The sequence below is a fragment of the Garra rufa genome, chromosome 8, assembly GCF_049309525.1.
Source record: "Garra rufa chromosome 8, GarRuf1.0, whole genome shotgun sequence".
Classification (NCBI taxonomy): Eukaryota; Metazoa; Chordata; class Actinopteri; order Cypriniformes; family Cyprinidae; genus Garra; species Garra rufa.
This window is the reverse complement of record NC_133368.1, coordinates 40,688,237-40,703,682: the sequence shown is the minus strand read 5'-3', so window position 1 is coordinate 40,703,682 and position 15,446 is coordinate 40,688,237. Positions and strand designations below refer to the sequence as shown.

At 39.3% G+C, this 15,446-nt stretch overlaps 1 protein-coding gene across 1 annotated transcript in view; it reads left to right on the top strand.

The window, feature by feature from the left end:
* LOC141340180 (ceramide kinase-like protein) overlaps positions 1-15,446 on the top strand; it is a 64,672-nt gene that overhangs the window by 22,735 nt on the left and 26,491 nt on the right. The window contains exon 2 of the mRNA XM_073845107.1: positions 4,451-4,684. Coding sequence (XP_073701208.1) covers positions 4,451-4,684 — 234 coding nt within the window. The remainder of the gene's footprint in view (positions 1-4,450; positions 4,685-15,446) is intronic.

Genomic DNA, 15,446 nt, shown 5'->3' with positions numbered 1-15,446 from the left:
CTATTCCCACTAATTCAATTGACTTGGGGTTTTCGCAGAGCGACCACAATGAAACGAACCTTCGGAGTTAAATAAATAGAGAGTGGTGGAGGTATAGAGAGGTTTGAGCAGAAGCCTGAGTAGGAACAGATGGCGGCGGGTGTCCTGCGCAGTAATGTGAGAGGGTAGTTAATGTTCTGAAACGCGGAGGTGCGGCTTGGGGTGCTCCTAATGAAGAAAGGCTTTCACACGAGGAGAGAGACTGTCATTTAGAGAGGCAGCTACAGAACTCGGTCCATCTTGTGGTTCGTGACAGATTTCAGTGCGGTTTAATTGGAGTTTGCCTGTGGGTAATCGTTCACAGCGGGGGGTCAGGGGAGAGCAGGAAGCTCACAGCCCAATGTAACGCTGGGGCATCAAGCGCAGTGCTGTTGAAAGTCTGAATTCTTATCTATTAAAACTTTATTTTGTTGTTTTGGTTCTCGAAGAAGAATTAAAGGGACAGTTCCAGGGTCAGAAATGAACTTTATTTCATTAAGGGGCAATATTTTCCCCTCAGGAATTGATTTCTAGGGGCACTTTTTTACATTTGTGAGGGCAATGTTTATAACCGTTCTATTATAACCATCATACTATGTTGTCTTTAATGTCAAATGCTTAAATTTACCCATTTACCTTGTTCGATATTTTAAACTGTTGTCAATAACAATACACTGTTTAAAATTGTATCTAAATTATACATGTGAAAGCGGAAGCTACAAAATTAATCTTTTATTTACATCGTATCTGCGCTGTGTTGTTTATGATGAGGAAATTTACGAGCTTGCGCACTTCACACAGCTTTGGCGTTTTCAGTGCTGACTACTCTAAGCACCTCTGATTGGCCAATGCAGTTCAACAGAAATGCGTTTGATTGGTTATAAGGCTCAACGCTGCACAAAACAGTGTGTAAAAGCAATCCGATGCAGTGTAAATGAATCTGAATGTAATTCCGCAAATTGGCACTTTTTGATATGTTTGCAACAGACGTTATACATTGTTTAATTGTGCATTTTTTGCCTCATAGTAAGTTTGGTCAGAATCCGCCAAAGCATGTGATACAGATCATGTCCATTTTTGCAGAAATTTTGTCAAATTAATTAACTTTGCGAAAACCTTTTGGTATATCAAAAATATTTTGATAACTTTTTGCCAGCATTGTCTAAATACAATCTAAGATATATTTGGTGAAAATTGGACAAACCATCTAGAATGAGTTCGAAAAAGTAGATCTTTTGCAAAATTCAAAATTGCTAAAAATTTTGACCCGGTATTTTAAAATGTTGTGTGTATTTGACTCGGCATGAGCCAAGGACTTTAGACGTTACGCTTCAAAAGTTATTCACAGAATTATGAGTACAAATTTGGCCTATTGGTGGCGCTAGAGAGATTGAGACAGAGACTCCAAATTTGGTATGGGTAATATTAAGGCCCAATCCCAATTCTGTTTTCTACCCCTTCGCCTTCGCCTCCTTCCCCTTATCCCTTGAAACAAATTTGCAACCTCTAACATCAGTTGCTAGTGCGTCTCTTGAGATCTGGGAGTGAGGTGTACCTGCACAGCACCTACTAGCTGGCCTCTGTTACACTCACCCCCCTAAACCTCACTCCCATCCGGGTCATGGCACCAATGTAACCCCTCACACCCGGGTCCCACCGCACCCGCTCCGAGCGGGTCTCGAACCCGGGTCTCCAGCATGGGAGGCGGATGCACTAACAAGGAGGCTAAAGGCTGCAACCTCTAACGTCAGTCGCTAGAGCGTCTCTTGAGATCGGGGAGTGAGGTGTACCTGCACAGCACCTACTAGCTGGCCTCTGTTACACTCACCCCCCTAAACCTCACTCCCATCCGGGTCATGGCACCAATGTAACCCCTCACACCCGGGTCCCACCGCACCCGCTCCGAGCGGGTCTCGAACCCGGGTCTCCAGCATGGGAGGCGGACGCACTAACAAGGAGGCTAAAGGCTGCAACCTCTAACGTCAGTCGCTAGAGCGTCTCTTGAGATCGGGGAGTGAGGTGTACCTGCACAGCACCTACTAGCTGGCCTCTGTTACACTCACCCCCCTAAACCTCACTCCCATCCGGGTCACGGCACCAATGTAACCCCTCACACCCGGGTCCCACCGCACCCGCTCCGAGCGGGTCTCGAACCCGGGTCTCCAGCATGGGAGGCGGACGCACTAACAAGGAGGCTAAAGGCTGCAACCTCTAACGTCAGTCGCTAGAGCGTCTCTTGAGATCGGGGAGTGAGGTGTACCTGCACAGCACCTACTAGCTGGCCTCTGTTACACTCACCCCCCTAAACCTCACTCCCATCCGGGTCATGGCACCAATGTAACCCCTCACACCCGGGTCCCACCGCACCCGCTCCGAGCGGGTCTCGAACCCGGGTCTCCAGCATGGGAGGCGGACGCACTAACAAGGAGGCTAAAGGCTGCAACCTCTAACGTCAGTCGCTAGAGCGTCTCTTGAGATCGGGGAGTGAGGTGTACCTGCACAGCACCTACTAGCTGGCCTCTGTTACACTCACCCCCCTAAACCTCACTCCCATCCGGGTCACGGCACCAATGTAACCCCTCACACCCGGGTCCCACTGCACCCGCTCCGAGCGGGTCTCGAACCCGGGTCTCCAGCACGGGAGGCGGACGCACTAACAAGGAGGCTAAAGGCTGCAACCTCTAACGTCAGTCGCTAGTGCGTCTCTTGAGATCGGGGAGTGAGGTGTACCTGCACAGCACCTACTAGCTGGCCTCTGTTACACAACCACCGTTGCAAATTGCCATGCCACATGGTCTTTCATGTTTCTAACATGCAGTCAAGTGTATATGACATAAAAATATATTTTGTAATATCGTGCCATAAGTGCTATCTGCTAGCAAACTTTAGCAATTTTTTTGCAAACGTTAATTTACAAAACAACACCATAATCACAAACACAAGATTGAAGGTAATATACATATAATGAAAAATTGTCATAAAAATCCTTATTAATGGCAAAAATTACTTATATTTATGAGTCTGCTTGCTCGAGTGAGCAGCCATGTTGGAAATTTCTCTTAGCCCTTCGTTTGAAGTGAGGTCCCGAAAAAACTTCGTTTGGAGGGCTATCTGGCCCTTCCCCTTCCCCCTACCCCTCCAACCAAAAGAGAAATGAGACACCCCTACCCCTTCACTTGAACACGCCAAACGGAGGGTGAGGGCAAAGTGTAGGGGTAAGGGGTAGAATTGGGATTGAGCCTAAGACTGTCCTCTATCTGTGTGCCAAATTTCATAACTTTTCCACAAGCATTCTATGGCCTGCCATAGACTCTCATTTTCAGTAAAATTTAGAAGAAATTAATACTTTTAGTTAGCAAGGACATATTAAATTGATCAAAAGTGAGAGTAAAGACTTGTATATTTTGTTAAAAAAACGACTTTAAATAAATTATGTTCTGTTGAACTTTGTATACATCAGAGAATCCTGATAAAAAAAGGTTTACGTTTCTACAAAAATATTAAGCAGCACAACTGCTAAAATAGTAAATTTTTTATATCTTTTCACCAGTAAGTGGCACATTGTGGAAACTACTCATGGGTCCTCAGGGCATGCTTGTTATAACACATAGTAAAATTTGGTCATTGGCTAAATATGATCTGAGCCAATTTTGGTAAAAATTGGACGAACCGTCTAGGGTGAGTTGATTTTTTTTAGCAAAATTCAAAATTGCGAAACATCAATACATACAATTTTTCAAGTATAAGTCCACTGAAAATAATCTACTCTCCTGTCTGATTTACTTGTCAGACAAAATGGTGGATTCAGTGTTATGACTGGTCAGATCGCCTGTCAATCAAGCTGTTTGCAAACAGTCAATCTTAAAATTTTGTATGCATTTGACTTGCTATAAGCCAAGGAATTTTTCTTACAGTTCAAAAGTTATTCACAGAAATATGAGTACAAATATGGTCTGTTGGTGGCGCTATAGAGTTTGAGATAAAGACTCCAAATTTGCTATGTCCTATTTGCTATATCTGTGTGCCAAATTTCATAACTTTACTGCAAGCAGTTCTATTGGCTGCCACAGACTCCTAGAGTGGAAGAAGAAAACTAATACAACTAGAAAACTAACGAATACAATAGGTGCATAAACACCTTCTGTGCTTGGTCCCTAATAAGGTGTCATATTTTTAGTAAATCATATTTGCTTGGTGTTTTGAGTTAAAATTTTCTCCCCAGCACTTATTAAAACTAAGCTGAAAGTAATTTTGTACTAGATATGAATGCAAACCTACTGTACTGAAAATATTATAAATTAATCTCAATTCACATTGACATTTCTATATTACAGTCTTAAATTTGACTGGGCCTTTACAGGTCAAAAGGGTGAAAATGGCTCAAAAATTAGTATAATATGACTTTTAAATTTCTCTTGTGTGTTTGCTGTAGCTGACCATGATGTGAAGAAGCTGGAAGAGTATGTGGAGCTCAAGGACGTGTTTGCTGTGAAGGTAAAGCGGCGTCGCTCCGCAGGGCAGCAGTCGGGTGGAACTCTGCTGGGCATCACACTCTTCCAGTGCAAGAAGAAAGGGCTCAAACTCAAGGAGCACACCATCCACCTCAACAACCTCAGCACAGACCACTGTGAGATTTGGATCAAGAGCCTCAAAGAAATCCTCAGCGGTATGTTCACACATCAGCTGGACATCCACCAGACACTGAAAAAAATAAGGTCACAAATCAAACATTAGGCATTTTAGAATTATTTAATCTTGGAGCCTTAGTGAATTTTATGAGGTGTAAACATTAACCAGGTCAACATTTGCCTCACTTTAAATTTTATTGTGTTTGCCAACATTTATTGAATAAAGATTGCCCAACCCAGTAATGAATCAGATACAATTACTGTGCTCCTAAACCTAGTGAGTGTAGCATTTTAAGTGCGCTCTCAATACAAGAGGTAGCCAGTGGTAATTTTGCTGTTTTCTAAGAAACTTTTTTATACAGCATACTGTGGCAGAATGTATCCTGTGCAGAGAATGCAATCTCATAATGCACTGATGAGAAACAAATACACTACCAGTAGAAACATTTTTGAGCCTGCATTTATTTGATCCAAAGTGAAATATTTTTACTGTTTAAAATAACTGTTTTCTATTTGAATATATTTCAAAATGTAATTTATTCCTGTGATTTCAAAGCTGAATTTTTAGCACCATTATTTTAGTCGTCAGTGTCACATGATCCTTCAGAAATTACTCTAAAATGCTGATTTGCTATTCAATATATATATTTTTTTATTATTATTATTATCAATATTTTAAACAGTCGTGTGCATTTTGTCAGGATTCTTTGATGAGTAGAAAGATCCAAAGATTAAAAAACTTTTATAACATTATACACTATACCATTCAAAAGCTTAGAGATTTGGGAAAGAAATTTTAGAAGGATGCTTAAAATTGATCAAAAGAGATGATAAAGACATTTATTTAGTTTACAAAAGATTTCTATTCATCAAAGAAACTGGAAAACATTCTACTCAGCAGTTTTTAACATAATAATAATAATTCTATTTTTTTAAACAAATCAGAATATTAGAATGATTTCTGAAGGATCATGTGACTGGAATAATGATGCTAAAAATTCAGCTTTGAAATCACAGGAATAAATTACATTTTTAAATATATATTCAAATAGAAAACAGTTATTTTAAATAGTAAAAATATTTCAAAATTTTACTGTTTTTGCTGTACGTTGGATCAAATAAATGCAGGCTTGGTGAGCAGAAGAGACTTCTTTAAAAAACATAAAAAAAATCTTATCTTACTGTTCAAAAACTTTTGACCGGTAGTGTATATCCAAAATGATGGATTAAATTTTATTGAAATATTCAAATATGTTTACTTTTGAGGTCAGTAAGATTTTTTTTTTAATAAAAGTTTTTTTTTTTTCCAGCAAGGATGCATTAAATTGATTAAAAGTGACAATAAAGATGGTTTTCACAAAATAAAAAACAAACAGCTCAACTGTTTTCAACATTGATGATAATAAGAAATGTTTCTTAAGCACCAAATCAGGATCACGTGACACTAAAAACTGCGATAATGATGCTGAAAATTCAACTTTACATCACAGAAATACATTTATTTTAAAATATATTTGAATAGAAAACAGTTCTTTTAAATTCCAATAATATTTCACAATTTTACTGTTCTTACTGTGTTTTCAATCATAATAAAGTACAACCCAAACTTTTGAACATAGTGTATTTGTGACCCTGGACCACAAAACCAAGTAGCACGGGTATGTTTGTAGCAATAGCCAAAAATACATTTTATGGGTCAAAATTATAAATTTTTCTTTTATGCCAAAACTCATTAGAATATTAAGTAAAGATCATGTTTCATGAATATATTTTGTAAATGTCCTACTGTAAATATATCAAAACTTAATTTTTGATTAGTGATATGCATTGCAAAGAAGTAACAACTTAAAAGGCGATTTTCTCAATATTTAGATTTTTTTGCACCCTCAGATTCCAGATTTTCAAATAGTTGTATCTTAGCCAAAAATGGTCCTATCCTAACAAATCCATACATCAATGCAAAGCTTATTTATTCAGCTCAGTTTGTTGTTAAAATGAACCCTTATGACTAGTTTGACTAGTTTTGCTTATTAGAGAGTATTATTAGTTTAGCAACATGTGAACACCAAACTAAAGTCAAGTCAGTCCTTTGCATTTCAATCAGGATGCTGCCTAAAAGACTTGATTTTGGAACAGAGCCTTTGTATGACAAAATAAATGATTTCTCAAGTGTGCATCCAGCCTACAAATATGATCTGAAATGATGTTCTAGGTGTGTCAGCAACACAAAAAAGTCATGAATAAACTCCACGGACTGGATTATAAGGTACTCTTGTTGAGAGAGCCGAGGGGCACCATCTCTTTTGTCTGATGACCGTATCATTGTGTGGTGTGCCTGAAGGGGGGGGGGGGGGGGGGGGGTCGGAGGGGGTCTTGAAAGAGGTGGTTTTGGCCGCAAGGACCTGCTGGATCAGACTAGAGGAACAGGTTGGTCCTACGGCCTCCCTGGAGTTTGTAATTATCTGTGCTCCTCTCGCTAGCGTTCACTGCCAAGACGGGCCAGCGGCCTGCCTAGCGCTTCGCTGTGCTGCACGGGAGACAGGTGTCCTTCCAAATGCGTCAGAACTCTTCGTTCTCCGCTTCCCGAAAACCGGGGGGAGGGTTGCAAGGAGGAGAATTAATAGTGGGGGATTCAGTCAGAAGCCCGTCTGAGACTGTCCCGAGGACCAACAAGTATAAACTTCCTTCGTCAGCTAAACAAGCGTTGAGCATTCAGATGCTGCCTTTGTGAAAACGAGCATGTGTAATCTCTGTTAATCCCGGTGTGCAGACAATGCAGCTCTGCGCATTTTCACCGATTTAATCTAGTGTCACAATTAGGCTGAAAGTTGAATTTCAGAAATCCTTCGCATAAATACCGGACACTGTATAAGTAGTAAGCTATATTGTATTTAAAACCAGATTGGATGTGAGATATGAATTTGGGACTAGATAATGGTGTGGAAGAGTGTTTTTCTCTGACGAGGGCCTAGTCATAATGCTGTATTAGTGCCGGCTAATCCTTGGAATTTCAGTTACAGCAGTGAATACGAGGTGATGTAACAGCAGCAGTGCTCAGGAGGTGCACTACTCACTGGGAATTAGGGAGGGGATTGTCCAGGCCTTCACAACTTTATACTATCAAACCCTTCCCCCAGCTCGGTGAATCCTTGCTGAGACTTTGGCCGTGTAACTTCTTTGCACGAAAGTGTTTCTTTCTGAGCTGTAGCCCTTTAAAGATTGAAATGCTGGCTTTTTGCGTATAATTGTGAGTGAGGGCTGCGTGTACTTTGGGTAGAACATGAATTAATTAACATAATTAAAGAATATGCCTTGAGGGAGCCCAGAGGAGAGAGGACATGCTTATTTAGTGCTGCGAGGGGAAAATTAATACACAGAGATTAGATTTATTGTGGTGTTTTATAACCAGTGTTTTGAGACATGTCAAAACTAGTAAAATTGTTTTAAAAAGTATATAGTTTGTAGATTTAAACATGCCTTGGCATGAAATTAGAATCACTTATGGATCTTTTCTGTTACATCCAGCTTTTCATCTTCATGACACGTTAATGCTGGTAAACTTGGTAATTTGCCTCTCATAGAAAAATAGCCTGATTTAAACAGCAAAAATGACTTAAACATATGTAAATATTAATTCTTGAAATAAGATATATTTACTTTTTACCTCTGCATCAGATATTAAGACTTGTTTTCATAGTTTGTATTTTGGAGTGTATTTTGTCTGTATTTAGTACATTTTTCATAACAACCCTAGTAAATAAGTAATATTTTTAAAATACATTTATGTCATAATAAGTATATTTCGAATCGATTAACATATTTACTGATTTATCGCTCGATTAAACTTTATTTGGAGTACTACTTGTGCACAATGCACATTTCTTGATATTAAAGGAGAAGTTCACTTCCAGAACAAACATTTACAGATAATGTACTCACCCCCCCTTATCATCCAAGATGGTCATGTCTTTCTTTCTTCAGTCGTAAGGAAATGATGTTTTTTGAGGACAACATTTCAGGATTTCTCTCCATATAGTTGACTTACATGATGCCCACGAGTTAGAACTTCCAAAATGCAGCTTAAATGCAGGTTCAAAGAGCTCTAAATGATCCTAGGTGAGGAAGAAGGGTCTAATCTAGCGAGACGGTTATGTTCTAACAAAAAAAAAAAAAGACAAGTTATATACGTTTTAACCTTAAATGGTCGTCTTGTCTAGCTCTGTGTGTACTCTGTGTATTCTGGTTCAAGACAGTTAGGGTATGTCGAAAAACTCCCATCTCATCAAGGCTGCATTTATTTGATCAAATATACAGAAAAAACGGTAATATTGCAAAATGTTATTTCAATATAAAATAATGGTTTCTACTTTAAAATTTAATTAATTCCTATGATGCAAAGCTAAATCATTACTCCAGTCACATAATCCTTCAGAAATCATTCTAATATACTGATTTATTATCAATGTTGGAAACAGTTGTGATGCCAAATATTTTTTGGAGCCTGTCTTCTACTTCAGAATTCTTTAATGAATAATAAAAAAACAGCATTTATTCAAAATATAAATCTTTTCCAATAATATAAATCTTTTCTATCAGTTTTGCTCAAGGATCAAACATCCTTGTTTAATAAATTAATACAAATTTACTGACTCCAAACTTTCGAACAGTAGTGTATATTGTTAGAAAACAGAAATGCGTTTTTTGTTTTTTTTAAACTTTTTATTCAATCAAAGAATCCTGAAAAAAAGTATCACAGGTTCCAAAAAAAATTAGCAGTACAACTGTTTCCAACATTGATATATTTAGTTGAATAAATCAGCATATTAGAATGATTTCTGAAGGATCATGTGACACTGAATGCTGGAGTAAAAATTCAGCTTTGATCACAGCAATAAATCAGATTTAATGTATATAAAAATAGAAAAACATAATTTTTGATCAAATAAATGCTTGATGACCATTAAAAAAAAAAAAACATGAAAAATCATACTGATCCCAGCAGTGTATATATGACTGAAAATGAAAGAAAAAGTCTTCACTTTCACTTGTGCATCACATGGTTCTTAACCCTTTAACTGTCACCGTCCCCTCTGTGGGACGCCCAAGTTTACTTCACCATTTTACAATTAAATCCTAATCTAATTATGACAAACTATATATCATTAGAAAGATCTAAGGCTCCTAAATAGATATTTAAATTTTTTTGTGTTACAAATTATGTAGGAAAAATAATGGTTTAATTTACGACAAGAGTGCACCTCAAAAATCTACTTCATAACAGGAGTTCTGACCTTTGTCACAGACCCCTTGTTGCCTTTTTCCCTATCACACTTTAGAAATCATAAGACATGATATATCAGTAGAAAACTTAAAATCTCAAAATTCATCTTTTGAAAACCATTTTAAAATCAGACATTGCATTAACATGCTACATCAAAATCATATTACAAAATGTTTTTGTTCATGAATTATAAAAATTTAAGTTTGAATTCTTCATTTTCACGCCTCTGTTCAAAAATGGAAGTGACAGATAAAGAGATAGTTCACCCAAAAATGAAAATTTGATGTTTATCTGCTTACCCCCAGGGCATCCAAGATGTGTAACTCAAACCATTGCAGTCTGTTAGTCATATAATGGCAGTCAATAGGCACCAACCCTTTGAAAGTAAAAAAAAAACATGCACAGACAAATCCAAATTAAACCCTGCGGCTCAATCAATTTTTGCGAGAAACTGAACAGTATTTACATTTGCAGTTGTCCAACTGTCCTGAGTGCACACTCAGCATCCGGTGGGTTACCTGTGAATGCGCTCTGGCGTAGTATACGCAAACGCCGAAAGTAGAAATCAGTGAAAAGTCAACAGTCCCGGATGAGTTTGCGCAAGCAAACGTAATCTTTTAGCTCTAAATTAGTTTGAACAATCAGGATAAGCGCAAGTAATTACCATTTTGAATAGCCGCTATACCCACAATCTCTGTGCACTGTGTAAACAATGAGTGTCGTATACATGCGACAGATCGCTTCTGGCGAAAAAAAATGATATCAGTACTGTGCAGTTTCTCGCAAAAACCGATCGTTTCGTGTCTTAGGACATCAACGTATCATCACGAGCCGCAGGGTTTCATTTGGATTTGTCTGTGCATGTTTTTTTACTTTCAAAGGTCTGATGCCCATTCACTGCCATTATATGACTAACAGACTGCAACGGTTTGAGTTAAAAATCTTCGTTTGTGTTCTACTGAATAAACAAAATCACCTACATCTTGGATGCCCTGGGGGTAAGCAGATAAACATCAAATTTTCATTTTTGGGTGAACTATCCCTTTAAGGGGTTAAAAAAACATGTATTTGTTTTACTAAACTCCAGAGCTATGACAAAATCACTCAAAAAAAATGATATGAGGGAAAGATTACAACCGTTTTAGGTCATGATAAATCCATATATCAGCCCATTCTCTCTCTTACAGATGCGATAAAGAAACATTGATTAGGGCCCATCTATTTCCTTCTCAGGTTTTGATAATCAGTAGCACAGTTGTCATGTGCTCCATGATCACCTGCTAAATTTATACCTTCCCAAACTCGTACAGTTGTTAATAAAGCATGGCAGTTTGTTTGGTCCTCGTGGAGGCAACCACCCCACCCCCTACCTGCATCCCATGCACATGCTCTCACGCACACAGACGCATGTTTTCCATAGCTGGATTATCTCTGTTATTTTATTGGCTGTTAAGTGAGTGCTGCCGAATCGTTCAGCCCGAGGCGGGGGAGAGAGAGAGAGCGGGCACGCTGGATTACAGGGGTGCTCACCTGTTACAGTGGTGTTTCCCAGGGAGGCGGCACAATGGAGGGTGTGTCCCAGCTGACACTCAGCACAAAAGGTGAACGGTCCCAAAAAAAAAACCCAGACCCTCAATCCCCAGTGTGATTTTATTCAAGGTGAGCCGTGAATGCGCTCCGCAGCATCGCCGTGTTTTTCTGACAAGCCATGTGATGTGCGCTGACACATGAGGTGCGGCCGCCCAGCTGACAGATTAAACCCTGCGGTCAGAGAGCGAGCGGTCGGGCCAGGCCACAGACCAAACGTGTGGGGAGACGGCCGGCAACAATAGTAGCACCTGTACTACAGTCTACTCGGGTCCGACGTAGTCGTCGAGTCGAACTGGAATAGACTCCTTGTGTCCTTAAACCCTCTTTTGAAAGATTAGTCTAGGCAGGTCAATCAAGCCCTCCGCGCTCCGCTCCGGACACATAATGTGCTCTTGGTGCTCTTGTCAAAGCGCGTGGTCACACTCCTGCGTCAAGCTGGACTTTATTGTTGCAGCCCTAAAGGGAGGAGAAAAGACAAACAGAGAGAGGAGAGAACTCAGGGGTCAAGCACCGGGTCCATCTCATTCCTCCAAAGGCTTTTGTGACCCATCTGAATTCATATGTGCATTTGGCATAAAGCACAACAGTTGCTATTGTGCTCCGCGCATGAAATTGCTTTGAGTTGTTTAACAAGATAATAGGGGAAGCGAAATCTCCCTCGGAACGCGATTTTAAAAACGCGTTCGGCATTTGAAAGAAGGTGGGCCTCGTGCGGCATTTACATGAGCCCATGTACAATAGCTCGATAGCCCAGTGGATAATGTTACACATTAACAGGTTTTCCATTAAGTCAACCTGCGTATCCATGGTGACTCTTTCCCCTCGGCTCCTTGGAAACGGATCAGTCTGTGTATCTTATTGACTGGAGCGCTCTTACTTCAGCTGGGATGTTTTCTGGCCAGCCTAAACTCGGTTTAGAGTCGCTTGCTTTGATCCTGTTTTACATTAAAGACTAAATAAAGAGTTTAAGTTTTAGTTCAAGTCCACAGTGACAGAGTTAAAGGAAATATGTGAGCCTGGATCACAAAACCAGTCTTAAGTAGCACTGGTATATTTGTAGCAATAGCCAATTTTTCTTTTATGCCAAAAATCATTAGGATATTATATTATAAAATTGTAAATTTTCTACTGTAAATATATTAAAACTTAATTTTTGATTAGTAATATGCATTGCTAAGAACTTCATTTGGACAACTTTAAAGGCGATTTTCTCAATATCTAGATTTTTTTGCACCATTAGATTCAAGATTTTCAAATAGTTGTATTCCCAAATATTGTCCCAACAAATCATACATTAATGGAAAGCTCATTTATTCAGCTTTCATATCTCAATTTAAAAAAATTGACCCTTATTACTGGTTTTGTGGTCCAAGGTCACATATAATTCTGGCATCATTTACTCACCTTCATGTCCTGCCTTCGTTACATTAGTTAACATGAACTAAGAATGAACAATACTTCTACAGCATTTATTAATCTTAGTTAATTTTATTTCAGCTTTTACTAATGCATTATTAAAATCACAAGTTGTGTTTGTTAACGTTAGTTAATGCAGAACAAACAATGAATGACTATTTTTTATTTACTAACATTAACTAAGATTAATAAATACTGTGATAAATGTCTTGTTCATTGTTCGTTCATGTTAGCTAATACATTAAGTAATGTTAACAAATGACACCTTATTGTAAAAAGTTAATTTTTGATTAGCAATATGCATAGCTAAGAACTTCATTTGAACAACTTTAAAGGATATTTTCTCAATATTTTTTATTTTTTTTTGGCACCCTTAGATTCCAGATACTGGAATAGTTGTATCTAGGCCAAATATTATTCTATTCTAACAAACCATACATCAATGGAAAGCTTATTTATTCAATTTTCAGATTATGTATAAATCTCAGATTAAAAAATTGACACTTATAACTGGTTTTGTTGTCTGCGGTAACATATAAACTATATTTTTAATGTTTATACAGTTTAATGCACTGGTGTGCCTTTGGACCATTAGGGTTACAACAACTTATCACTTGGGCAGTAACTTTGTATCTTATCTACCCCTAAAAGGTGTATATTCAACCTTAGAGAAGTAATATGTACCCTCAAGGTACTACTATGAACCCTTTAGAAATGACCCTTTTAGCTGTTGTAACCCTGAAGATACAATTTTTGCACTGCAATTTATTTTATAGTATTAACTAGGTACTAACCCTGAACCTACCCTTAACCCATGTAGTTACCTAATACAACCCAGTACTTGCTTGGATAAGTGCACTGTAAGTGCATGTACTCTAAAAGTGTGACTTTTTTTTCTCTGGGAGTGTCAAAATTAAATCAAAGCTTGAGGTGCCTAAAGATTCCCACCCATAAACGCCACTGTGTATCTGGGGCTCTTTTGGGACGTCTAAGGGTGGACAGATGCTCCTGTGGGCTCTGCTGTAGGTACGACTGCAGTATCACTTTCACCGAGTGCTGCTTGTGGATTTTTTCTGCATATTCCCAACGGATTTTCCCCATTTCTCTGTCTGTCACACCCGCCCCCAGATAGACGTGTACGCAGACATAATGGAGGCACCTAACACATGGTGCTGTTTTTCCCCTTTCTAGCTAATATTAGGAAAGGTGTTATTGTCCACACCGAGCACTACGATGGCTATAATTGAACAATATGCATGTGCGTCCCAGGTTTTAACATGGAATAATTAATAGAGTGCATTACACGCTTAATTTTATTCTCTGAGCATCTCCGTTCGTCTCATTATATGGCGCCTGTGTGAATTAATTGTTCCAATGAAAGCAAGTGTATTGATTTGAAGCCCAAACCTCCACCGCAGTTCCCCACCTCGTCTAGCGGTTGGAGCAGCTCCTGCCTGGTGATGCCCCTGCTGGAGGGGACAAATCTGGAGAGGGCTGGGTCTCCCCCACTGCTAATGCGCGCTAATGCCAGTCCCTGACACCATGCCAGATGCTCCGCTCTTGGCAGAGGATCTAAGGAAATGTCGAAGCACTCGTCCCCCGTATGGAGATCTCACGGCCGGTAGGAAAGCGGGACGGGACAGTGACGCTCTTTTTCTCTCTCCCGTTCCATCTCCTGTATGGCCCCCAGATCTCTTAGCTCCCCTCGGGCCTGCCGGATCCAGCTCCTCTCCGATCCTGACCTTTCCCACTGCAAGGCCCCAATCTGGGCTTATCCGTTGGAGGGCTCACTCCCCTCACCAGTCAGCCAGCCAGGCAGGGATTTCAGGGCAAAAATAAGACATCTGTTCTTGAGGATTAGCACATATTCTGTGCACCCCAGAAAGCCCGTTTGGGTATTGTGGGCTCAGCGAGTGGAACGGTTTATGGGTTACTTAAGTGCAGTTTGATGGCTATGTTATGTACGTTGCGACTCTCTTGTCCTCTATGTGCCTTTTTAAGTGGCCTTGGCCAAATCGACATACTGTTATTGTATAAAAATGGCTACGTACTTTTTAAAATCCCTAACCAAATTTCTCAGCAAATTCTTAACAAGTTTATCTATCTATCCATCCATCCAGTATCCATCTATCTATCTATCTATCTATCTATCTATCTATCTATCTATCTGGTATCTATCAATCCATCCATCAGTCAATCTATCTAGCCATTTATCTGTGTATCCATCTGTTCCTCTATCCACTCATCCATCCATCCATCTGGTATCTATCCATCTATCCGGTATCTATCCATTAGGTGTGCAAAGCAGCTGGTATTTGTCTCTGTATTTATATTTGTTGAGGGGGGAAAAGTATTTGTATTCGAGTAAAATTCAAAATAGGCATAAAAATAATGAGTGACGGGAAGCTATGCTAAGGTTAACTAGCCTATAGCCTACATCTTGCAGTCTGCAAAAGACAGAGTAACTTAAACGTACCATATAAGGGGCCGTTCACATGTCGCGTCTAAAAACG